General features: G+C 37.4%; 1 protein-coding gene across 3 annotated transcripts in view; it reads right to left on the bottom strand.

Annotated features, from left to right (window-relative positions):
* USO1 (USO1 vesicle transport factor) overlaps window positions 1-26,852 on the bottom strand; it is a 91,492-nt gene that overhangs the window by 48,351 nt on the left and 16,289 nt on the right. For all 3 annotated transcript variants that reach the window (XM_078068773.1, XM_078068774.1, XM_078068775.1), the window contains exons 2-5: window positions 18,371-18,457; window positions 18,014-18,078; window positions 8,748-8,824; window positions 65-165 (exon numbers count right to left, since the gene is read on the bottom strand). In XM_078068773.1, coding sequence (XP_077924899.1) covers window positions 65-165; window positions 8,748-8,824; window positions 18,014-18,078; window positions 18,371-18,457 — 330 coding nt within the window. The remainder of the gene's footprint in view (window positions 1-64; window positions 166-8,747; window positions 8,825-18,013; window positions 18,079-18,370; window positions 18,458-26,852) is intronic.

The following is a 26,852-nucleotide window of genomic DNA, read 5'->3' as shown; positions in this document are numbered from 1 at the left end:
TCCTCAATAACACCCCCCCCCAAAAAAAGCTTATTAAGATGACAAAAATAGCAAGATTATTTACCTCCAATAAAGATAACAGGAGAGTGACATTTTCCTGCTGCTTAATGAAAATTTCTGTAAACTGGCTTCCCAAATCCCCACTCTGTCTTGTGGAATTTTCTTCTGTAATATTCAAAGATAAAGTACTTCAATATGATGCTATGTTATTTTAAAGTATCCTTTTTGTTGAGGGAGCTAAGCAGAAATGGTAATTTTCTTAGAACAGTATGGCTGGTAGTGATAGCACAATTATGCTGAAAAGATTATCCTTAAAATAACTTTCAATATCATTTAAATAAATAGTTATTCTTAAATGTTTAAATATGATAGTCAAAGAAAAGACATCTAAATTTCCACATCTTTTCAAAGACATTTTTAGGTTAAACTTCTAATTAGGGTACAAGGGAGCTTAAAAATTTTGCTCTTCAAAATACAATGTTAGGAAAATCACAGACTAGAAGAAAATATTTGTGAAATAAACACTGCAAAGGACTTGTATCTAGAATATATAAGGAATTCTTACAACTCAAGTATAAAAAAAAAAAAGAACAGTAAAAATGAACAAAAGATTTGAATAAATACTTCACCAAAGAAGAAAGTTATATGGATGACCCCCCCAAAAAAACATATGAAAAGTTGTTCAATATTATTATTCATTACAAAATTACAAATGAAAACTACCATGAGATACTATTTCACACCTATTAGAATGGCTAAAATTTTAAAAGACTGACCATATCAGGAATTGGAGAGGATGTGGAGGGCCTGGAACTCTCATATACTCTCATACACATTCCAGTGGGCATGTAAAATGGTACAACTACTTTGAAAAAAGTTTGGCAATTTCTTATAAAGCTAAAGATATACCTATTATATCCCTTAGCCATTCTGCTCCTAGGTATTTACTGAAGAGAAATGAAAACATATGTCCACACAAAGACTTGTTTGTATATGAATGTTTACAAAAGCTTTACATGAAACAGCTAAAAACTAGAAACAACCCCAAATGCCCACCAAGGGGGGAATGAACTAACAAACTGTTTTGTATACTCATACAATAGAATACTACTCAACAATTTTAAAAAATGAACTACTGATATAAACAGATGAAAATCAAAATAATTATGTTGTGGGAAAGAAGCCAGACCAAAAAAAAAAAAAAAAAAAAAAAAACCCAAGAAGAAAGTATATACTGTATGATCTCATTTATAAAAAATTCTAGAAAAACGCAAAGTAATCCACAGTGATAAAAGCAGATGGGTGACTAAATGGGGGCTAGGAGGAGGGACTGATTACAAACAAGCACAAGGGAACTTTTGGATATGTTCATTATTTTGGTGGTGGTGGTGACAGTTTCATGGTTTATACATATGTCATAACTCATCATATTGTACATTTATTTATGTGTAATCATTATATTTCAATTATACTTCAAGAAAACTGTTGTGGGGCGCCTGGGTGGCTCAGTGGGTTAAGCGTCTAACTTTTTTTTTTTAAAGATTTTTTATTTATTTGACAGAGAGAGGCACAGTGAGAGAGGGAACACAAGCAGGGGGAGTGGGAGAGGGAGAAGCAGGCTTCCCGCAGAGCAGGGAGCCCGATGCGGGCTCGATCCCAGGACCCTGGGATCATGACCTGAGCCGAAGGCAGACGCTCAACGACTGAGCCACCCAGGTGCCCCTAAGCGTCTAACTCTTGATTTCAGCTCAGGTCATGATCTTGGGGCTGTGGGATCGAGCCCTGCCTCGGGCTTGGAATTTTCTGCCTCTCCCTCTGCAAACGCCTTGCACTCTCTCACACGCATGTGCGCTCTTGCTCTCAAATAAAATAAAATAAAATAAAATCTTTAAAAAAAGGAAGAAGAAGAAAGCTGCTGTGAGGGAGAAGAAATCCAAATCTGGTTTTTCTCTGAGCGGTGTGGATATGCTGGAGAATAAAAACTGTAGGGGCAAGACAGTAATATATGTGAGTGCAGCAGGCTAGGTGTGAGACGACAGGAAGGCTGGAGAGTATATGCCCTGCCTAGGGGAAGCAGCAACTGACTGCCAAGTGTGAATGCAGGCCCAGCTATCGTCAGTCCGCAGATTTTTTAAAAACAGAAATCTAAAATCCAAAATCTCATGTGAAAGTTCCCAATTTGTAATACCAGCAACTTATTTAAATTATTTTAAATAGTAAGTGGGTCAAACAACCTTGCTTATAAGACAGACAATGCCCTTGGGCCAAAAGATTGTGACCTCTGGAGACAAGCTCAGAATAAGTCACTGACATTTGGGAGAATATTAGTAAAACTAATCTAAAAAGGAAGGGAAAAAAACATATACAGACTTAATGAATTCTTCCTATGAAATTTATTTTAAAATGCTGAAAAGTTTTTATGTGGATAAATGCAAATAACTAAGCTATGGGTTTAAGCCTTGGTTAGTATTTCTCAAAATGCAGGACAGTGTGGCATGTTAGTAAGTATCTGATGAAAGCAAGCACCTTTGCCCAAATGTATTCGGATTAAACAAAGTTGAATAGGTTTCTTTACTGCAGAATTCTCAGCACTTAATGTACTAATGTAAATTTTGTGATGCTTCAGAGGGGAATATAGTATGTTATGTTTATTTAACTATGGGACCTTTTAATACAGAGGACTCTGGGACTTTTGTGCTACACTTTAAAGGAATGCAGGTTTAACCCAAGAGAGTTTAATTCAATGTCTGCATTGAGCACAAGCTAATAACTTGGCAAGAATAAGAGTTAATACATATGATTTGTTCCGTAGTTATACTGTATAAAATACTGTAGCTTAACACTATATAATTAAGATCTATGTTTTGAATTGAACTAGTAAAATATGATCCTGTTCCAAGGATCTATGGTTCCTTCTGTTTTAATATTATTGATTTAAAAAACAGTGTTAGTGAGATAAACTCCACTTCCTTTAAGTTATAGTCATAACACAGCACTTCTCAACTTTATTGTAGTCTTGCAAAAAATTAGCTATGCAATTAAAGTAACATACAAACTATTTTCATATAGCAGTAAATTAAGCTATTTATAGTAGTTTATATATAAGTAGTTTACATAAGCCAACTACTACACTAATTATATCTAAAAGCTATAAACCAAAATTAAACTCATGAGAAATCACATTTTATATGTAAGCCAGGGTATGAGACAAGTAAACCATCCTCTCTTATCCAATATACTTATTTTAAAACTTCTAGAACTAAGTCTATTTTTTTACATTGTATAGATATTATATACTATATGTTATACTTATATAGCCTGTAAAAGTAAATGACTCTTTAGTGGAAGATAAATGAAAATGTAAGAATTAAATGGTCCTTTGTTACTGTAGTGAAAATAAGTCTAAGACAGTTATATCAAATTAAAGATTGCTTTTTTAAAGTCCTTATTATATACCTCTGGAAACATTTTAGGCCTATTTATATGACTGGCTTTTAACAAAATATGTATATATATTTTTATTCTTCAAATGTTTATTTACAGTTTTAATTTCCCCAGAGGCATAAACAATATTCAAAAACATTTCTGGGGGGCACCTGGGTGGCTCAGTCGGGCAAGACTGACTCTTGGTTTTGCTTCAGGTTATAATCTCAGGGTTCTGAGACTGAGCCTGGTGTTGGGCTCCAAGGTGGGCTTTGTGCTGGGCCTGGAGCTGCTTAAAATTCTCTCTCCCCTTTTGCCTCTCCCCCAACTCCTCTACTCACACATGCACTCTCACGTGCTCTCTTTCTCTCTCAAAAAAACCCGAAAAAAAAAAACCCCACCAAAAAAAAAAAATTTCTGGACCTTCTCTTCGGAATTCCATTCCATATCAAGGTCATAACCTGTATTACAGAGGACAAAACTGCTCTACAGAAACAGGTATTCTAGTAAAAGTAGTCCTAACTCATAGTGAATGAATATCAAGTTATCTTTTACACTGTGCTCAATTGAACAAGCACACCTGTGTTTTTTAATGTTTGTCTAAATCTTCTATAAACTAGTTATGTAAATCACAAGATTTACTAAAGATAATCTACTCAGAAAAATAGCCACAATTTATTAAATCAGAAATCTATTTAAAAAACCAGAATTTAAATAAAAACTTGAAACCAAACCAAACCAAACCAAACAAACAAAAAGAAATCTATGGGATATTTAGAAAAAAGTATATTAAAAAATACTATTGGGGCACCTGGGTGCCATCATCCGTTAAGCATCCAACTTTTGGTTTCAGCTCAGGTTATGATCTCAGGGTTGTGAGATCGAGCCCCGCATCAGGCTCTGCACTCAGCACAGAGTCTGCTTGAGATTCTCTCTCCCTCTCCCTCTGCCCCTACTGCTCATGTTCTTTCTCTCTAAAATAAATAAATAAATCTTTTTTTTTTTTTTAAATACTGTTATCCTACTTACTAGCTGATACTATGTAAGTTACATGATCTCTGGGCTTCTATTTTCTCACCATTAATTAATTAATTTTTCTCATCTTTAGAAAAGAGAAAAATACCACCTACCTCACAGGATGCTATGAGGCTCAAATAAGACAATGGACATGAAAGCACTGTAAATTTTAAAGCTCTACACAAAAATGAAGAAACAATAATAGAAACAACTATGACTCATCTCTATTACCCAGCAAGGAAACCAGCTTATTTTCACAGAGTAAAGGCACCATGTTTTGGTATTTTCTGCTTTCAAACAAGGGGTTCAAATATCACAGTTGTAAGGCTATACACTTTAATAAGTTAGTTAGCTTTTTGTTAAGTATAGTTAATTTTGTTATGCACCATTTTAAACCTACTTTAGATAAGACGATTCCCATCCTCATTTTTAAAAAGTTAAGGATCTCAGGAACAATGGCAAAACAAAATAAAGCTTGGTTACTTTAATTATGAGGAACAGAAATATTAATGTTAAAAATTAATGGAACTTGAAACAGACCACGAGAAAAAGGAAAGACAATGAATTGGTGAGTTCTAGGAATTAAAATTAAAAAAAGTCACTAGACATTATTGTGCATGCATTATTTTAAAGGGACAATATCAACATGTAAGTATTCTCTAAACTGGAACACCGTCCAGTTCTTGCTGAGTACATGTAAAATTTTATGTATACATATTCAAATATTTTTATTTTATATAAACTGCCTCAAAAGTTTTCTCCAAGAAGTACACAAAAAGTAATTTGAATAGACTGTCCTGCCAGAGAAAAAGCTTTCTTTTTTTTTTTTTTAAGATTTTATTTATTTGACAGAGAGAGACACAGCGAGAGAGGGAACACAAGCAGGGGGAGTAGGAGAGGGAGAAGCAGGCTTCCCGTGGAGCAGGGAGCCCGATGTGGGGCTTGATCCCAGGACTCTGGGATCATGACCTGAGCTGAAGGCAGACGCTTAACGACTGAGCCACCCAGGTGCTCCAAAGCTTTAACGTTGTTAAAAGATGTACTAGAATATTTTCTGTGTCCTGGACAATGAATAGACTTAGTAGCCACAGAAAAAATAAATAGCAATATAAGATTATCAAATATTTCCCTTTAATTAGGGAATTCTTATATAGTGAAACAAATCTCAACATTTTTTACCAGCCAGAAGAAACATCACTTGACAGTGTCCTTTTATATTACCAGAAATTATGTCTAAAAGCATCATGCATATATAAATGCAATCTTTTACCTTCAACATCATCTGAAAAGGTAGACAAAATAAATAAATAAAAAGTAGGTGATGAAGAAAACAGTTTTTTTTTTTTTAAAGATTTTATTTATTTATTTGACAGAGAGAGACACAGTGAGAGAGGGAACACAAGGAGGGGGAGTGGGAGACGGAGAAGCAGGCTTCCCACCGAGCAGGGAGCCTGACGTGGGGCTCGATCCCAGGACCTTGGGATCATGACCTGAGCTGAAGGCAGATGCTTAATGACTGAGCCACCCAGGCGCCCCAAGAAAACAGTTTCTATGTAGTAGTATTCACAATAAAATAAATAAGAGCTTAAAAATGTCAAATAAGCAATATAATCTCTTGGAAGAAAAGACACTCATTTTATTCAAAATCTGAGATAGCCTAAGAGAGATACAGCAAGCACACACAATATATTCAGGATTATGAGACAGATTTATCATTAAATTAAAGGATTGTAAATATCCCCAAGGTAAATTACGAACTCTAAGATGGAGTTCATAATATCAGCTAAGAATTACTTTTTGATGAAGCAATAGAGGAAAAGTATCAATAATAGAACTGAAGGGCATATTTCTCAATATCTAAATTTTTTTAAATTGGTCCTTCAGGATAAGTAAATTTTCAGAACAAAGTTTAAGTTCCTATTTTAATCTTCCCTAGAAAAAGTGATTCTACCACTCTTTCCCCAAAGAACTGTTTAACTTATTTTATCCAAAGAATCCTTTTTGGATGCTGAATTAAAAATACAGAGCCCAAACACATAGAGACAAAAAATTGGACTCTAAACATGATATTATAAATTTATAATGAAGTAAAACCACCTAACTAAAAATATTGCTGCTACACGATTTTTTTTTCTTTTGACCAGTTCATTTTATTTTATATTTTTTAAAAATTTTTTATTGTTATGTTAATCACCATACATTACATCATTAGTTTTAGATGTAGTGTTCCATGATTCATTGTTTGTGCATAACACCCAGTGCTCCATGCAGGATGTGCCCTCTTTAATACCCATCACCAGGCGATTTTTTAAAACACAAAAATTATCTGCTACAGACTAGAAAAAGAGCTAAATTTCTAATCTAAAACTAAAAAAAAAAAAAAAAAGAAAGAAAGAAAATGTCTTTTATTGTAATGTGTTCTAACAAGTGTGTTACACCTAATTTTCTCATCTGAGAAATAACTAGGAAGGTAAGTGTCTTTTTCTTCAGAGTGTGTTCTTGTGTGCATTGTATTTAAGTGTTTGTCCAGTGACTGACAGCCTCTTATTCCATGGGTACCAAATCATGTTTACTAAAGATTTTTTCAGGGCACATGGGTGGCTCAGTCAGTTAAGCATCTGCCTTCAGCTCAGGTCATGATCCCAGGGTCTTGGGATCAAGCTCCACGTCGGGCTTCCTGCTCAGCAGGGAGTCTGCTTCTCCTCCTCTCTCTGCCCCTCCTCCCCACTTGTGCTCTCTCTCTCAAACAAATAAATAAAATCTTAAAAAAATTTTTTTTCTCAACCCTGAGAAATTAATAAAGTTAAGTTGTTAGCTAGATACCACAGAGAAATAAAAATTTAAGAAAAAGGATATTTAAGTACAAGAAATTGTGACCATTCGACCTGACCCATTTCAAATGTTCCTATTACTGGTATTCTATGAAGTTAATATCTATATATATTTCTCCTCTATTTTTATCATAATAAAATATATACACACTTATAATTATCTATATTTCTTTATAATTTGTCTACTTACAATTTCAAAAGAGCTTATAATCTAAATTAAACTTCTAAAATGCACAAAAATGCCCACCTTTCTGGTTGTCTAGAATAATGAAACATCCACTATGTCCTTCAATAGCCAACCTGATGTGAAGAATGCATTCTTCAACAGCACTGTCAAATGTTACTCAGTGAATACGTTTTTACAATATACAGAAAGAAATGTATATAGACTTCTAGCTAAGTATTTCACATACCAACAATAAAATAAAGTAAGATGACAGACTACCTTATTTTAAATATGCAAGTAATGTGAAACAAAAATAGGAAAAAAAAGATGTACCAAAGAAGTGTGTGAGTTTTGAACTGATCTGTATCATTTCACACCAGACTAACGTAAAGAAACTTTCTAAATTTAGTAAGTTGTTGCCTTTATAAATTAACAAAAGTCCTATGTTAAAAGTTGAAGTATTTATTAGGAAAAACCCCTCTAATTTCATATTGGTCACCAGATAATAACATATAAATAAAAGTTCATTTTTTAATAGCCAAAAATGATTTATTTAATCTGAAATTACTAATATTCATACTGCCTAACTAAAACCAAATACAAAAAGAGGACAAAAGATTTTATAGGGGTGCCTGGGTGGCTCAGTTAAGCATCTGCCTTCAGCTCAGGTCATAATCCCAGAGTCCTGGGATCGAGTCCCGCATCGGGCTCCCAGCTTGGCAGGGAGTCTGCTTCTCCTTCTCCCTCTGCCCCTCTGCCTGCTCATGCTCTCTCTGTTGCTCTCTCGCTCAAATAAAATAAATAAATAAGTAAATTATATTTATATATATGTATTTTTTTAAATAAAAAAGGGGTGCTTCAGTGGTTCAGTCGACTAAGTGTCTTTTTTTTTTTTCCAAGTAGGCTCAACGCCCAGCATGGAGCCTCATGCAGGGCTTGAACTCATGACCCTGAGATCAAGACCTGAGCCGAGATCAAGAGTTGAATGCTTAACCGACTGAGCCACCTAGGTGCTCTGTAAGCATCCGACTCTTAAAAAAAAAAAGAAAGTATTTTATAAAAAAGAAGACTCTAATTCCATCTCTAAATAACATACAAAGCAATCATTTTAAATATATTTTTCTGGGACTAAGCCTTTAGTCTTTCCTTACTGGTTAAAAAAGAAAAAAACCCTTATAAATAAATTCATAAAATAAATTCAACTTTAAAACCAGCAAAATTGGCACAACTCCACGATATATAGCATATGCTATTTTATGTATAGAAACACAACAAAAGAAAAAAAAGAAAACATAATAAAAGAAACTTACCTACTTCTTCTTCTTCATCATTAGATATTATATTGTATAGTGTGTCCAAAGCATAACCTATTATTTCAGAATCCGAACTGGAAAAAAGAAATTATTACACTTACACACTGCTGAAGTGTAAACTGTTATGACCATTTTTAGACAGTTATTTAGCAAGACAGTATAAAACAATCTAAAATCTACGCTAAGAAAATATCAGAGTACAAACTTAAAGAACGTATAAAGGTTACTTGTAATAGTGGAAGATTAGAAGCAACCTAAATGTATAATACTAAAAAAAAGTATAGCAGCAATGAAAAACAGTATTTTTAAAGAATGTTTAATGACATGGTAATTAAAACACCCTTGATATAATGCCAGCAGAAAAAATTAAATATAAAAATTAATGTATAGAATGGCCCCATTTAGCAAAAAAATACATATACATTCCTATGTGTGTGTGTGTGTATATATATATACATTTTTTTTTTTTAAAAACAACTTGTAAATAAATTTGTGAAGTAAATTCAACTTTAAATCCAGCAAAATTGGGGCGCCTGGGTGGCTCAGTCGTTAAGCGTCTGCCTTCGGCTCGGGTCATGATCCCAGGGTCCTGGGATCGAGCCCCGCATCGGGCTCCCTGCTCAGCGGGAAGCCTGCTTCTCCCTCTCCCACTCCCCCTGCTTGTGTTCCCTCTCTCACTGTCTCTGTCTCTATCAAATAAATAAAATCTTAAAAAAAAATAAAACCAGCAAAATTGGTATAACTCAGGTAATTTTATGGGTATGTGTTTATGTTTATATACATGTTTTGTGAGATACATATTTAACAGTGTTATCCCTGGTTGGACTACTAGAATTTGTTTCCCTGATCTATACTTTATTTTCTAAAAACAAACAAACACACAAACAAAACAAAAAACTTATGGTAAAAATACTACTATTTATAAAATCAGGGAGTATGAGATTGTAGTTGTTCATAGAAAAATTTTTTTTTTAAAGATTTATTTATTTGAGAGAGAGAGCACAGCGGGGAGTAGGGGCAGAGGGAGAAGCAGGCTCTCCGCCAAGCAGGGAGCCCAATGCATGACTCGATCCCAGGACCCTGGGATCATGACCTGAGCTGAAGGCAGACGCTTAACCAACTGAGCCACCCAGGCATCCCTAGATATTCCTGAGATAAAGGTTAAGAAATAGATTTTTAAAAACATTTACTGCACATTTACTGTATGCCAAGCACCATGCTTGGAAATAGGGTGTACTATTAGCTAATGAATGTGTGAAATCATAATTGTATCATGTTAGGGGCTGCTTGGTGTTTTATTGTGCCTCTTAGACAACAAAGCTAAGCTTCTATGAGCCCTCTTGTGTTTCATTCCCTTTCTTGTGCTAAATTAAATTCCCTTTCCATTTGCCTCTGATATTTATTGCTTTCTGTTTTCAAAGTGTTTGGAGTTACTTTTTTTAACTTCATGGAGTGCAAAGAAAGGTCTGTATTCTGCAGCCATCTCCTTCCACGTCTCATCTTCATTACTGTTTTTTTGTTTGTTTGCTTTGTTGTTGTTGTTTTAAGTAAACTCTATGCCCAACCTTGAGCTTGGGGAACTCATGACCCTGGAGATCAAGAGTCACATGCTCTATGGGATGAGCCAGCCAGGCGCCCCTCTTCATTACTGTTTTATGCTTCTTCTCCTGGCTTTCCAACTAACACTCCCAGAATTCTTCCACTGAGTCTCCTTCATCCTTGGCTGCATCAGAAAGCTTCCTTTCTTGACATGGCTTGAAACTCTCCATTTGTCCATCCGTGGGTCTGCTTCTTTTATAGTCATATTGAGGAGAGACTGCTCATTTTCTTAAGTCCTACACTTAGAGCCTGAAAGTTGTCTAATTTCTCACTGTTTCCAAACCATGACACCTAGATAGTAATTTTAAAAATTGAGATACAGGGGCGCCTGGGTGGCTCAGTCATCAAGCATCTGCCTTCGGCTAAGGTCATGATCCCAGGGTCCTGGGATCGAGCCCTGTATCGGGCTCCCTGCTCCACGGGAAGCCTGCTTCTCCCTCTCCCACTCCCCCTGTTTGTGTTCCCTCTCTTGCTGTTATCTCTGTCAAATAAATAAATAAAATCTAAAAAAATAAAATAAAATAAATAAATAAAAATTGAGATATAATTTGTATACCATAAAGTTCACCCTTTTAAAGTATACATTTCAGTGGATTTAGTATATTCACAGAGTTGTGCAACCATCAGCACTATCTAAATCCAGAACATTTTCTTTTTGCTTTTTTTTTTAAAGCTTTTATTTTTTTATTATTTTTTAAAGATTTTATTTATTTATTTGTCAGAGAGATAGAGAGAGAGAGCATAAGCAGGGAGAGCTGCAGGCAGAGGGAGAAGCAGGCTCCCCACTGAGCAGGGAGCCCGATGAGGGGCTCCATCCCAGGATCCTGGGATCATGACCTGAGCCAAAGGCAGACACTTAACTGACTGAGCCACCCAGGCATCCCTAAAGCTTTTATTTTTAAGCAATCTCTACACCCAACACGGGGCTTGAACTCACAACCCCGAGATCAAGAGCTGCATGCTCCACGGAATGAGCCAGTCAGGTGCCCCAAAACCCAGAACATTTTCATCACATCAAAAGAAATCCCCGTATCCATTAGCCATCATTCCCTATACCCTCCTCCCCCCCAGTGCCTGGCAACCATTAATCTACTTTCTGTGTCTATAGATTTTTTGGGGTTTTTTTTTTTGAGGGGGACGGGTGGAGGGAGAGAGAGAAGGAAGAGAATCTTAAGCAGGCTCTATGCCCAGCACGAGCCCAACTCGGGGGACTTGATCTCACAATTCTGAGATCACGACCTGAGCCGAAATCAAGAGTCAGCCACTGAGCCGCCTGGTGTCTATAGGTTTGACTATTTGGGACATTTGATATAAATGGAAACATGTAATATGTGGCTTTTGTGTCTAGCTTCTTTCACTTAGAACAATATTTCAAGGTTCATCCCTGTTGTAACACATATTAGTATTTCATCCCTTTTTATGGCTCAATAGTCCACTGTAGGGGATATACCTCCTTTTGTTACCCATTTGTCAGTTGATGGACATTGGGGCTATTTTCATTGTATTGGCTATTATGAACAATGATGCTATGAATTTTCACGTACTAGTTTTTGTGTGAACATGTTTTATACATAAGAATGCAACTGTCAGGTCATGTGGTAACTCCATGTTTAACTTTTTGAGGAATTGCCAAAGTTCCACAGAGGCTGCACCATTTCATATTCCCACCAGCAGTGTTTGAAGGTCCAGTTTCTCCTCAGCAATATTTGTTATTGTCCCCTTTTTCTTTTCCTTAACAGCCATCCTAGTGAGTGCAGCTTGGTGTCTCATTTTGGTTTTGATTAGTGTTTCCTTAGTGGCTAATTATTTTGAGCATCTTTTCATCTGTTTATTGACCATTTGTATACTTTTTTTGTTGAAATTTGTATTCAAATCCTTTGTCTGTTTTGTTTTTTTTTTAAGATTTTATTTATTTATTTGAGAGAGAAAGAGAGAGACAGAGAGATAGCTAGAGAGAGCACGAGCAGGGAGGAGAGGGAGAGGCAGGCTCCCCAACGCGGAGCCCAATCCCAGGACCCCAGGATCATGACCCGAGCCAAAGGCAGACGCTCAGCCAACTGAGCCACCCAGGCGCCCCATCTGCCGGTTTCTAATTGGGTTACTTATCTTTTTGTTGTTGAATTATATATGTATTCTAGATATAAGTCCCTTATCAAACATATGATTTGCATATACTTTCTGCCATCCTATGGGTTGTCTTTTAACTTCCTTGATAGGGTCCTTTGAAGCATGAAAGTTTTTAATTTTGACAAAGTCCAGTTTATCTTGTTTTGTCTTTCCTTGCTTATGCTTTTAGTGTCATATTTAAGTAACCATTGTCTAAGCCAAGGTTTTGACAATTTATGCCTATGTTTCTTCTAAGGGTTTTATAGCTTTAGCTCTTACATTTAGGTGTTTGATCCCTTTTTTTTTTTTTTAAAGATTTTATTTATTTATTTGACAGAAAGAGACACAGCGAGAGAGGGAACACAAGCAGGGGGGAAAAGGGCAGAGGGAGAAGCAGACTCGCTGCTGAGCAGACAGCCCGATGCGGGGCTCGATCATCACCTGAGCTGAAGGCAGACGCTTACCGACTAAGCCACCCAGGCGCTCCTCTTTGATCCCTTTTGAGATAATTTTTGTGTATGGTGTGAAGTGAATACTTAGTTGTCTCAGGACCATTTGTTGAAGAAATTGTTCTTTCTCCATTGAATGGTCTTTTCATCCTTGCCAAAAATCAGTTCAAATGAATGTTAGGTTTTATTTCTAGCTTTTTTATTTTGTTGAGCTTTATGTCTATCCTTATGCCAGTGCCACAAAGTCTTGTTTATTATCATTTTGTGTTAAGTATTAAAATCAGGAAATATGAGCCCTTCAACTTTGTTCTTTTTCAAGGTAGTTTGGGATCTATTCTGGATCCTGTGCATTACGATCAGCTTGTTAATTTCTGCAAAAATGGCAACTAGGATTTTTATAGTGATTGTCTGAATCTATAAATCAAGTTGGGGTGTATTACTATCTTAATAATAATTCCTTCTTTCTGTCCATGAACACAGAATGTCTTTTCATTTATTTGCGTCTCGGGTAATTTCTATCAATAATGTGTTGTGGTTTCCAGTGAACAATTCTTGTACTTTTTTAGTAAAATTTAGTCAAAGTATTTTAATCTTTTTTATGTTACTTAAGTGGAATTGTCCTCTTAATTCCATTTACTGATTGTTTATTGCTAGTGTATAGAAATATAATTTTTCATATTGAGCTTATATCCTTCAATTTTGCTGAATTTATTAGTTCTGATAGTTTTTTAGTGGATTCCTAAGGATTTTCTATATATACGATCATATCATCTGTGAATATGTGTAATTTTTTTTTTAAGATTTTATTTATTTTTATTTTTATTTATTTATTTATTTTTAAAGATTTTATTTATTTATTTGACAGAGAGAGACAGCGAGAGAGGGATACAAGCAGGGGGAGTGGGAGAGGGAGAAGCAGGCTTCCCGCCAAGCAGGGAGCCTGATGTGGGGCTCGATCCCAGGACCCTGGGATCATGACCTGAGCCAAAGGCAGATGCCTAACTGTCTGAGCCACCCAGGCGCCCCGAATATGTGTAATTTCTTACATAATTTCTTATGTGTACTTCTTCCTTTCCAATCAGTATGCCTTCTATTTCCTTTCCTTGCCCAATTGCTTTAGCTAGAACTTCAATTTCAGTGTGGATAGAGGTGGCTAGAGGGAACATCGTGATCTTGTTCCTGATCTTAGGTGGAAAGCATTCAGTTTTTCACCATTGCATCTGATGTTCTGGGATTTTCATAGATTCTCTTTATCATTTTGAGGAAATTTCTTTCTATTCCCAGTTCCTTAATATTCTCTTAAAAGATGTTCCTCAGGCGCCTGGGTGGCTCAGTTGGTTAAGCGACTGCCTTCCGCTTGGGTCATGATCCCAGAGTGCTGGGATCGAGTCCCACATCGGGCTCCTGGCTCAGCGGGGAGCCTGCTTCTCCCTCTGACCCTCTCCCCTCTCATGCTGTTTCTCACTCTCTCTCTCTCTCTCTCAAATACATAAAATCTTAAAAAAAAAAGATGTTCCTCAAAATTTCTCAAAAACAAAATGATAAATAATAATATTTTTTAGAAATAATAATTTTTAAAGCCTGTTTCATTTGAGATTTACATCTGGTTGTGATCCACTTTGTCCATCATCTTAGCTTTCATTTATCACTCCTAATCACTTCTTCATATTCACTGAATCTTTGTGTCCTGTGTCTCACTCTTGCTTTCTACTCTAAATGCCATCATCATCCATCATGCTTTCAAAATCTACCGGGGCACCTGGGTAGCTCAGTCAGTTAAGCGTCTGCCTTCAGCTCAGGTCATGATCCCAGGAATCCCTGGGATTGAGTCCCGCATTGGGGGGGGTCTCTGCTCAGCAGGGAGCCTGCTTCTCCCTCTCTCAAATAAATAAGTAAAATCTAAAAAAAAACAAAAAAAAAAGAATATCTAATATCTACACATTCATTCTCAGCTGGGCACTTAAAATGACAATCACTTTACATAACAGATAGCATTCTATTTTCCATACTGAGATGTTAGTCATTTCATTACTAACTTTGTAAGACTCGGTGAGAAAAGGTGTACATAGAATAAAAAGGAAAAATTATAGATTATATGTATGTATAATCATCACACTGAAGTTTTTTTGATCTAGGATCATTTTCTCTAACCTGGAATATTATTTAAAGCAGATAACTAACTTTAGTTTACTGTATTTGTTTTCAATTGATGCTATAACAAATTACCACAAACTTAGTGGCTTAAACAATACAAATATATTATCTTAAGAGTTCTGGAAGTCAGAAGTCCGAAATGGGTCTCCCTGCACCAAAATCAAGGTCTCAGCAGGGCTGCCTTCCTTTCTATAGGCTCTAGGGGAAAATCTGTTTCTGTGCCTTTTGCAGTTCTCTAGAGACCCCCTTCCTCCATCTTTGAAACCAGCAATGACAGGCGCAGATTTCCATATCACCTCATTCTGACCTCTTTTGCATTCCTGTTCCACTTTTAAGAAACCTTGGGATTATACTGGGCCCACCGGGATAACGCAGGATAATCTCTCCATCTCAAAGTCCTTAATCACATCTGCGAAGTCCCTTTTGCCCTCTAAGGTAACATTCATAGGTTGTGGTAATAAGGATGTGAACATCCTTGGGGGGCTATTATTTTGCCTACCACAGTTACTCACTATGATGTCAATAAAACAGATAATCCTAACATATCCAATGCATTTATTCAAATGCATTAGAATTAGTTGGCTTTGAAAAGGTAGTCAATGTGGGTTGTACTGTCTGAGAAGAGGAAAGGTCCTAACTGGTATGAACAAGCAGTTGGGCATTGCTGAAATATAACTGAAAAAGAGGCTCTGAGGTTAGACAGGCAATACCAAGACCTTTAAAAAGCTTATATGCTTTGCTTTGTTTAAGAACTTAGACTTCAGGGGTGCCTGGATGGCTCATTTGGTTGGGCGTCTGTCTTGGGCTCAGGTCATGATCCCCAGGGTCTGATCCCAGGGTCTTGGGATCAAGCCCCGAGTTGGGCTCCCTGCTCAGCTGGGAGTCTGCTTCTCCCTCTCCCTCTGCCCCTCCCCCTGCTGTGCTCTCTCTGTCTCTCTCAAATAAATAAACAAAATCTTAAAAAAAAAAACAAACTTAGACTTCACATTGCACTGAGCTGCTGAAATGCATTAAGTAAAAAAAGGTTTATACATCAGACTTATAATGCATAGACTGAATGGAGACAAAGAATACAGTTTGGAGGTAGTGGTGGTTTTAAACTATGTTCAAAAACTCTTTGATACAGATCCTTTAAGGGATGGAATCTAATTCTCCTCCTCTTAGGCGTAGGCTGTATTTATTAACTTGCTTTTAACAAACAGAATGTGGTAGAATTGATGGTATGTGACTTGTGAGACTAAGTCCTAAAAGGCCTTGTGGCTTTCTCTTTGCTCTGTCTCTAGGATTGCCTGTTCTGGGAGAAGCCAGTTACCATATCATAAGGACGCTCAAGCAGCCTTATAAAGAGAGCAACATGGTGAGGTAATGAAGCCTCCTGCCATCAGCAAAGTAAGTGAGCCATCTTGGAATCAGATCTTCCCAACCGAGCCTTCAGATGACTGCAGTCCTGGCTGAAATCTTGACTGCAACTTCCTAAGAGACCCTGAACCAGAACCACCTAGCTAAGTCACTGCTGAATTTCTGATCCACAAAAAGTGTGAGATAATAAATATTGATTATTTTGAGCCACCAAGTTTTGAGGTAATTTGTTATATAGCAAAAGCAATAATAATAATAAAGATAACTAATATAGTGGCTCTGAAAATGGTTTCAGTGATTGATACTAAGCCAGAACTAAAGATTAAAAAAGGAAATCGGGAGAAATTCATGGATTCCAGCTGGGTTTTGGTCTAGATGAGTGTAATGGGTTAAGGAGAGGGCTAAGTTCAGCACGAATCCTATAGTTTCTTGCCTGAATGGAAAGGCAATACCAACTAGGTTGGACTTGGGTCAAAAGGCAGTTGAAGGAGATGGTGGGAGGAGGCAGTTAGGAGCAGGAAAACAAGAGATAAATGAACTCTTGAACATTCTGAATTTGAGATATCTGTGAGATATCTTGATATGGTAAAAATGTCCACTGAGCAGTTAAAGGTTATAATATATATTTAATTAGAGGTAAGATTTTTGAAAGCTATCCATGCACAGCTGTTAATTAAAACCAAAGATGCAGGGTGTCTGTATGGCCCAGTCGGTTAAGTGCTTGACTCTTAGTTTTGGCTGAGGTGGCGATCTCGGGATCGTGAGATAGAGCCCTGCATCAGGCTCTGGGCTGAGCATGGAGTCTGCTTAAGAATCTCTCTCCTTCGGGCTCCTGGGTGGCTCAGTCGGTTAAGCAACTGCCTTCAGCTCAGGTCATGATCCCAGGGTCCTGGGATCAAGTCCCACATCGGGCTCCCTGCTCAGTGGGGAGCCTGCTTCTCCCTCTCCTTCTGCCTGCCACTAACCCTGCTTGTGCTCTTTCTCGCTCTCTGACAAATAAATAAATAAAATCTTAAAAAAAAAAAAAATCTCTCTCCTTCTTCCTCTGCCCCTCCCTCCTGCATGTGCACTCACTCTCTCTGTAAAATAAATACATCTTAAAAAAAAAAAATGCAGATAAAATCTCTTAAAGAGAAATTGAAAGAGATAAAAATAGGCTGAGTGACCTTTCTCTTAGGACATGCTCAGATTTAACACTTCACTCTATTAGTCCAGTTTATTTCTCCAAAAAAGCAAGTCTGGATAACTGATATACAATAATATGTATACTGTATTATAGAATAGTATATTTGAGTACATCTAAGTGAGTATCAGAACATCCAATTGCCCAATTCAAACCCCAAATCTTCAGCTTTTAATGAGAAGTCACTTCATTTCATTTTATATAATGGAAAGATTTCAACCCCTGAGATTATGTCTGTCTCAATGCTTAGCACAGTGGTTTGCTCCTTGTGTCCAATATTTATTGAAACGACAACTGACAATAAAAACTTAATAACCTTAATAAGTTAATCATTTCTAGAATAGTAATTCTAAAACAAATTAATTAAAATTGCAAGAAAAATTAGGGAGAAAAATCATTAAAAAGAGACTTACCGATCTGTTTGTAATACATGGATAAGATGTTCCATAGCTTGTATACCCACCTCCAAGCGGTATTTCTGCATGAAAGAAAAATGTTGTTAAAGTAACTAATGTCCGGGGGTGCCTGGGTGGCTCAGTGGTTAAGCATCTGCCTTCAGCTCAGGTCATGATCCCAGGGTCCTGGGATCGAGTCCCACATCGGGCTCCCTGCTCCGCGGGAGGCCTGCTTCTCCCTCTCCCACTCCCCCTGCTTGTGTTCCCTCTCTCACTATCTCTCTCTCTGTCAAATAAATAAATAAACTCTTTAAAAAAAATAAAGTAACTAATGTCCAACTTAATAAACTTAGTAAGTGATAAAGCGTTACTGACCTTAGATAATGATTTGAGAGCACGCACAGCATTTCTTCGATCATCTAGTAAAGTAGATGAAGCCACTCTGTCACAAAGCTTTTGAATCTGTCATGGAAAAATGAAATAGCATTAACAGAATCCAAAAAACCAAAAAAGAAACATAAAGTTCCCCCCTAAATTTATACCATCTAATTTTGAAAAAAAAAAAAAATCAACAAATGGGATGTCATGGAAATAGTCTCTCACAAATCTAAATAACTATTTAGGTGGTTTTATAATCTTATTTCAGAGAAACAGATTTTTCACAGACTCCTGAAAAAGAAAAGTGGTGGAAGAGAAGTTAAATAAGTCATATAAATTGAGGAATTAGGAGAAATCATTAGTAGAATCAGAGCTTTCGAAACATGCCATTTACAACTGTTTGAGCCAAGAGGGAAGCAGGGTTATGGTAGAAGATGGGAAGTTATTAAAAAAAAATTTTTAGGGACGCCTGGGTGGCTCAGTCAGTTAAGGGTCTGCCTTCGGCTCAGGTCATGTTCCCAGAGTCCTGGGATCGAGCCCCATATCGGGCTCCCTGCTCACAAGGAGCCTGTTCCTCTCTTTTCCTCGGCCTGCTGCTCCCCCTGCTTGTGCTCGCTCTCTCTCTGTCAAGTAAATAAATAAGATCTTGGAAAAAAAAATTAAAAAATAATAAAAAAATTTTTAAGTACATGTTTACATTTAAACTTCACCCTAATGTTTCTACTAAGTATGTGAACAAGAAAAGAACTGATATATCAAAATTTTGAGTTTTAAGTGTGCCTCAAGATCTAGAAAAATGAAATGCTTCTATTATAAAAGCTTTTAATGAATTTGCAGGAATTAAAGTTCAAGCTGAATTTTAAAATAAACCTTTGGGTGTTTACAATAGAAAAAAACTGGAAACAACTGTGCGTCAAAAGAAAAACTAAGGCCCCTGGGTGGCTCAGTTGGTTAAGCATCTGCCTTCAGCTCAGGTCATGATCCCAGAGTCCTGGGATCGAGTCCCACATCGGGCTCCTGGCTCAGCAGGGAGCCTGCTTCTCCCTCTGACCCTCTCCTCTCTCATGCTGTGTCTCTCTCTCTCTCTCTCTCAAATAAATAAAATCTTAAAAAAAAAAAACTAAATTATCATTCATTCTTTGATAGAATACTATGTAACTATTCAAAACAATTAACTGTACTGATGTGTAAATACCATGATAATAAACAGTGGGAAAAAAAGAAAAGCAAGTTGTAAAACTTGATATAAATTATGAGCCCACTGAAGCAAAAGTACCAAACTATGTATGTAAAATTGCATTTAAAAAAAATCTGGAGGGGCACCTGGGTGGCTCAGTTGATTAAACCTCCAACTCTTGATTTCGGCTCAGGTCATGATCTCAGGTCATGAGATGGAGCCCTGTGTCAGGCTCCATGCTGACCATGGAGCCTGCTTAAGAGTTTCTCTTGGGACACCGGGGTGGCTCAGTCAGTTAAGCGTTTGCCTTCGGCTTGGGTCGTGATCTTGGGGTCCTGGGATTGAGTTCCGCATCTGGCTCCCTGCTCAGCAGGGAGCCTGCTTCTCCCTCTCCCTCTGCTGCTCCCCCTGCTTGTGCGCTCTTTCTCTCTCAAATAAATAAATAAATAAATAAATAAATAAATAAAATCTTTAAAAAAAAAAGATTCTCTCTGCCCTCCCACCTCCACACCCCGTGCCCCCCCGCTCTCTCTCAAAAAAAAATTAAAGATTAAAAAAAATTGTAACAGATAAAAGAATTAACTGCATGTCTTAAAATTTAAAAAAAAAAAGAATGAAAAGGTAAACCACAGACTGGATGAAAATATTTGGCTTTCTTAAAGATTTTATTTGAGAGAGAGTGAAAGCGCGTGCGAGAGAGAGACCGCGCACATGAACGGGGGGAGGGGTAGAGGGAGAGGGAGAAGCAGACTCCCTGCTGAGCAGGGAGCCCGATTCGGGGCTCAATCCCAGGACCCTGAGAACATGACCCGAGCCAAAGGCAGACGCTTAACTGACTGAGCCACCCAGGCGCCCTGGATGAAAATATTTGAAAACATCTGATAAAGAACAGTTTTTAAAACCATGATACTCGGGTCCTTTTAAGTTCTAACAGTTATTATTTTAAGTTATTACTCTTTAATGACAGTTCTTACTAAGAGTCTAAAAATAATACTTTGGCATATCAGTCACACTTTTGCACCCTACGTATCTGAATTAGTGGTGTTTAAATACATATAGTGTGTTCCAAATTATGTTCTGCAGACTTCTAGCGTCCCAGAAGATATTAATAGATTTCTAATGATCACAGAAGCAGCAGGAAACACAAGGTTATACAAAATTAAATAGGTTTCTGCACTGCAGGATTTCTAAGTCTTTACTATGCTGATTTGCATTTCTTCATACTGCAGATACAGTATAACCAAGCCTAGCCTTACTTTTTGATTTTATTCATTCTAACTGCTCACATTTAGAAATTATTCTACCTTAAGTTGCATTTACTTTCATAATAATTACACTGACTTTCCAAAATGCTAACAGTACAACTTTCTCTTTGTTAAACAACTGGGTTTTTTTCTACATTAGAAAAACTACATAATTATCTCTTGAAAACATGAGGCCTGTTGCTCTCATCTTAAGGAATTTCTTAGGCCAAAAATAGTTTTCCTAAGTATGACTGTAGTTTCCTTTGCTTGGGTCTTGTACAACTTTCGTTAATTTTTTCTAGGTAGTTTATAACTGCTAGTATGAATAGGAAATCATTTATAGGCATTTTCTGCTTTTTCCTAGCCCCAAACCCAAGCACTAGTTCTACATAAGAGATTCCAAACATCTCCCACGGAGTACTGAGTCCCAGTACCATGCAGGGCTTGAACTTTAGCCTCAGTCTCATCTCTGGTTAACATATATAAAGATTTGTGTCAAAATATGATCTTCCATGTCTAGAAACTCTTCAATTATTTGTTGAATGTGGACACTTGAAATCTACTTGATGCTGATGGAGAAACTTAGCTTTAGGAATATTGCCGCAAGATGATCGTAATCCTAGAGTTTGGCGGTTTGCTTTGTTTTTATTTTCAGTGAACTTTCTGTGCTTTAAATATGCTAATATTTGAGCCTTGTTAATTTTTTTAAAAAGCTTCGAGATATACACAAAGCTAACTTCAGTTGTTATTAAGATAAATACAAGTTAAAATAGGTTATTTTTACCTATAAGACTCACTAAGATTAAAATTAAAATAATAGTACCAAATACAAATACTATATGATTTCATTTTTATAAAATAAAAAAAAAACAGGCAAAACTAATCTGTGCTTCTATTTATTTTATTTTATTTTTTAAAAGATTTTATTTATTTGACAGAGAGAGACACAGCGAGAGAGGGAACACAAGCAGGGGGAGAGGGAGAGGGAGAAGCAGGCTTCCCGCTGAACAGGGAGCCCGACGCAGGGCTTGATCACAGGACCCTGGGATCATGACCTGAGCCGAAGGCAGACACTTAACGACTGAGCCACCCGGGTGCCCCTAAACTGTGCTTTTAGAAGTCAGAAGAGCAGTTACTCATGGAGACAGGCAGTGACTGAACAGGAGCACAAAGGTGACTTTGGGTTCTGGTAATGTTCTGTTCCTTGATCTGGGTGCTGGTTAGGGGTGTGTTCAGGTTGTGAGGTTATTTGACATGCATACTTTTCTATATACTTTAATAAAATGATTTTTATTTTTAAGATTTGATTTTGAAGCAATCTTTACACCCACTGTGGAGCTTAAACTCACAACCCTGAGATGAAGACTCACATGCTCTAAGGACTGAGCTAGCCAGGAACCCCCCAAAAATGATTTTTTAAACAGAACAACCGGGTCATTTAGGTGGCTCAGCTGGTTAAGTGCTGACTCTTGGGGCACCTGGGTGGCTCAGTCATTAAGCATGTGCCTTCGGCTCAGGTCATGATCCCGGGTTCCTGGGATCAGGCCCCGCATTGGGCTCCCTGCTCCGCGGGAAGCCTGCTTCTCCCTCTCCCACTCCCCCTGCTTGTATTCCCTCTCTCATTGTCTCTCTGTCAAATAAATAAATAAAATCATAAAAAAAAAAAAGTGCTGACTCTTGATTTCGGCTCAGGTTGTGATCTCAGGTCCTGAAATCAAGCCCCACATTCAGTGTGGAGTCTGCTTGAGATTCTCTCTCTTCCTCTGCCCACCCCCCTGCTTGCATGCTCTCTAAATAAATAAAATATTAAAAAAAAAAATAGAACAACTATCCACGATAGGTAAGGATATAGATTAACTTGCTTATATTCTATTATAGGGAAAGTAACCTAAAAAAGCGGCAATTTGGCAAAAACTATTACAACTTAAAATGTTCATACCCTTTTTTTAGCCAGGCATTCCTACTTCTAGGAATTTAGCCTTTAAAAACACCCCCACAATTACACAATATTTTATACTAGGATGTTCTTTGCAGCAGTACTTTTAATAGCTAAAAAGGAAATCCAGCGTCCGCCACAGAGGAGTATAATAAGAAGTCTGAGGCCTGGCACCCCGATCTCAGACTTCCAGCCTCCAGAACTGCGAGCAATAAATTCCTGCAAGTTACTGGAAAAAAAAAAGTGTGGGGTGGGGGGGATACAAAGGTTCATCCATCAATCAGAGAACAGTTAATTAACATATAGTACACACAGACTATGTGGGTGATCAAATGAGTGAAGCAGATCCATTTTTACGTATATGAAAAGATGTCCAAGATACTTTAAGTGGGAAAAAAAAAAACCTATAAGCAGTATGTTTAGCATTAGTTCATTCTGGTTTAAAATAATACCATTAATAAACAATGTGAATATATATAGAAAAAATTAAGACTGTATCATATTGTTTCTTCGTAGATTGCCGGAAATGTTCATTTTTTTTACATTATTTCTCATGTTTACATTTGAATAAAACAGGTATCACCTTTATAGACAAAAAAGAAAAATGGAGTAAAATGAAATGGTTTATGTTTTATTGGAATTTCTAGGATATTTTCATAACTGACTGAACTCATCTTTTAAAGATGCTATCTTCACTCTGATCAAAATACTATGAAACCAGCTCTTAATTGATAAAAATAAGCTAGCATAATAAAAAATATCAATTGGTTCTCTGTTGCTTATAAAGTCCAAATTTTTTAAACTAGAATGCACAGTCATCAATCAGTCAATACACACACATTAAGTACACATGTATTTGTTGTTGCACCAACCAAAATAAGATATGGTCTCTGGCCACAACAAGCTTGCCCAGGAAGACAGTCCCCTAAATAAAGTATAATAACAAGCTAAAGATATATAAGTATGTGCTGTATAAAGCTGGGGCACAAAAGAAAATGTAGTCAATTCTACCTAAAAGTGAAACTGCTAGAGAGTGAATGTTTATGTTCCGCCAAAATGCAAACTTAGAAATCCTAACCCCTAATGTGATGGTATTAGGAGATAGGGCTTTGGGAAAGTGAGTAGGCTGTGAGGGGGGAGCCCTCATGAATGGGATTAATGCCCTTATACAAGAGACCCCAGAGAGCTCCTGTGCCCCCTTCTGCCAAGTGAGGGCACAGTAAGATGTCTGCGTGTGAACCAGAAGGCAGGCCGGCCTCTCAGCACAGAGTCTACCAATGCCTTGTTCTTGGACTTCCCAGACTCCAGAACTCTGAGAAATAAATGTTGCTTGTTTAAGCCACCCAGACTAATATTTTTGTTATAGCAGCCCAAACAGATTAAGACAGATACTGCTTAAGAATGGTTTATTAAGGGGGCGCCTGGGTGGCTCAGTCGGTTAAGCATCTGCCTTCAGCTCAGGTCATAATCCTGGGGTCCTGGGATTGAGCCCCGCATTGGGGTCCCTGCTCAGTGGGGAGTCTGCTTCTCCCTCTCCCTCTGCCTGCAGCTCCCCCTGCTTGTGCTCTCTCTCTCCTCTGACAAATAAATAAAATCTTAACCAAAAAAAAAAAAAAAAAAAAAAGGTATATTAAGGATGCCATGCTTGAGTCAAGAATTAAAGGATAAGTAGTAGTTCATCAGAAAATATGGGGGGGAGCCTGGGTGGCTCAGTCATTGGGCGTCTGCCTTCGGCTCAGGTCATGATCCCAGGGTCCTGGGATCGAGCCCCGCATCGGGCTCCCTGCTCAGTGGGGAGCCTGCTTCTCCCTCTCCCACTCCCCCTGCTTGTGTTCCCTCTCTCACTGTGTCTCTCTCTGTCAAATAAATAAATAAAATCTTAAAAAAAAAAAAAAAGGCAAAAATGAACTATTAAAAAAAAAAAGAAAGAAAATATGGGGAAGGGGGCTCCTGGGCGGCTCAGTTGTTAAGCGTCTGCCTTCGGCTCAGGTCATGATCCCAGGGCCCTGGGATCGAGCCCCACATCGGGCTCCTTGCTCACCGGGAAGCCTGCTTCTCCCTCTCCCACTCCCCCTGCTTGTGTTCCCTCTCTCGCTGTGTCTCTCTCTGTCAAATAAATAAATAAAATCTTTAAAAAAAAAAAAAAGAAAAGAAAACGGGGAAGGAATTTCAGGCCCAGAAAACTACTTCTTTATAACTGCACATATTTTAATGTATAAAATAGCATTTCATATTCACAAGAACAAAATTGGTCTAATTTGAGTTTTTTAATTTTATATATCTATGAACCAAAAAAAATAATTTTTATATCACACACAAACATATATACTTGTTCTATTAAAACAATACACCAGGGACGCCTGGGTGGCTCAGTTGGTTAGGCAACTGCCTTCGGCTCAGGTCATGATCCTGGGGTCCCGGGATCGAGTCCCACATCGGGGTCCCGGCTCAGCGGAGAGTCTGCTTCTCCCTCTGACCCTCCTCCCTTTCATGCTCTCTGTCTCTCATTCTCTCTCTCAAATAAATAAATAAAATCTTAAAAAAAAAAAACAAACAAAACAATACACCAAAAGAGACTTTCTAAAATACGAAAACTTCCCCTTTTACAGTAATTTACCATTTCTGGGAATGATAACTGATCTAAAATAATGTGGAGAAAAAATAAGAATATGTAAGATTACAGTGTTAGTTAAAAATGTATTTCTTTTCTAATGAGTTCAAAGTATCTGTTTCAATAAGCTCTGATTAATGAGCAAATCACTATTTTTAGGTAGTTGCAAAATGTAACTTAAAAATATTAGAATTGGGGCGCCTGGGTGGTTCAGTCAGTTAATCGTCTGCCTTTGGCTCAGGTCATGATCTCAGGGTCCTGGGATGGAGCCCTACATGGGGCTCTCTGCTCAGCAGGGACTCTGCTTCTCCCTCTCCCTCTGCCTCTCCCCCCTGCTCATGCTATCTCTCTCGTTAAATAAAATCTTAAAATATATATATTAAAATTAATTACCATTTCGAAGTGTACTATTTATACTTACAGAAATAAAATCCATTCTTGAGTTTGGGTAAACACCTATCAAGACTATTTTTAAGGGCGCCTGGGTGGCTCAGTTGGTTAAGCGACTGCCTTCGGCTCAGGTCATGATCCTGGAGTCCCTGGATCGAGTCCCGCATCGGGCTCCCTGCTCGGCAGGGAGCCTGCTTCTCCCTCTGACCCTCCCCCATCTCATGTGCTCTCTCTCTCTCTGTCTCAAATAAATAAATAAAATCTTTAAAAAAAAAAAAAAAAAGACTATTTTTAAGAATATAAACATGCTTTTTATCTATTAAACCTGGGTTTTAATGCCAAGTACATATTCTTCCAAATTGGGGATTTTAATCAGAACTAACTTTTTTGCAACTTAAGATAAACTCAAAGCAGTCAACCATACTGCAAGCCAATGAGAATCAAAGCAATTATAGGAACAACTTATTTATCTAGAACCATTAGATTGAACTATTTCAGATACCTCTGTCAGGCACTGAAATGGTCTTTTCATTTTAGTTATTTCTGATAGTAACCCAAAATTAATTACAAGCTTCTCTGTCTTGTAATTGAACATAATTATAAGCTTTCTTAGCATTTAAACTTAAGTCCTCTCCAATATCACATATGGGGATGTCTTAGGTGTTAAATGAAGTAATGACTATAAAAGGCTTTGCCTAGTACCTGGTACCTATAAATGATCAATAATTATTAACACACTCTATTATTACCAAGTTTCTTATGACTTTTTTGTATTCTTCTTCTATCCTATCAGGCTTTTGGTGGTCACTTCTATCATGTATGTTTTTAACAGACCATTCAAATTTTGCAGATTTTAATTTGTTACTGAGCGAGAATTTGATAATTAAGCTAGATACTAATATAATTTTTCTATAACAAAACACCACTCAGGCTTGAAATCAAGATTGAGTACATGAACCTTGCAGCTTCTACTTTTGCTATAGGAAAGCCTACTACCTCCTGTTAAAATTTCAGATTGTACGGAGGGGGAGAAGAACCATGAGAGACGATGGACTCTGAAAAACAAACTGAGGGTTCTAGAGCGGAGGGGGGTGGGAGGATGGGTTAGCCTGGTGATGGGT

The sequence above is a fragment of the Halichoerus grypus genome, chromosome 3, assembly GCF_964656455.1.
Source record: "Halichoerus grypus chromosome 3, mHalGry1.hap1.1, whole genome shotgun sequence".
NCBI lineage: Eukaryota > Metazoa > Chordata > Mammalia > Carnivora > Phocidae > Halichoerus > Halichoerus grypus.
Note: the sequence above shows the minus strand (reverse complement) of the source record. Positions and strands in the feature narration are given on the sequence as shown.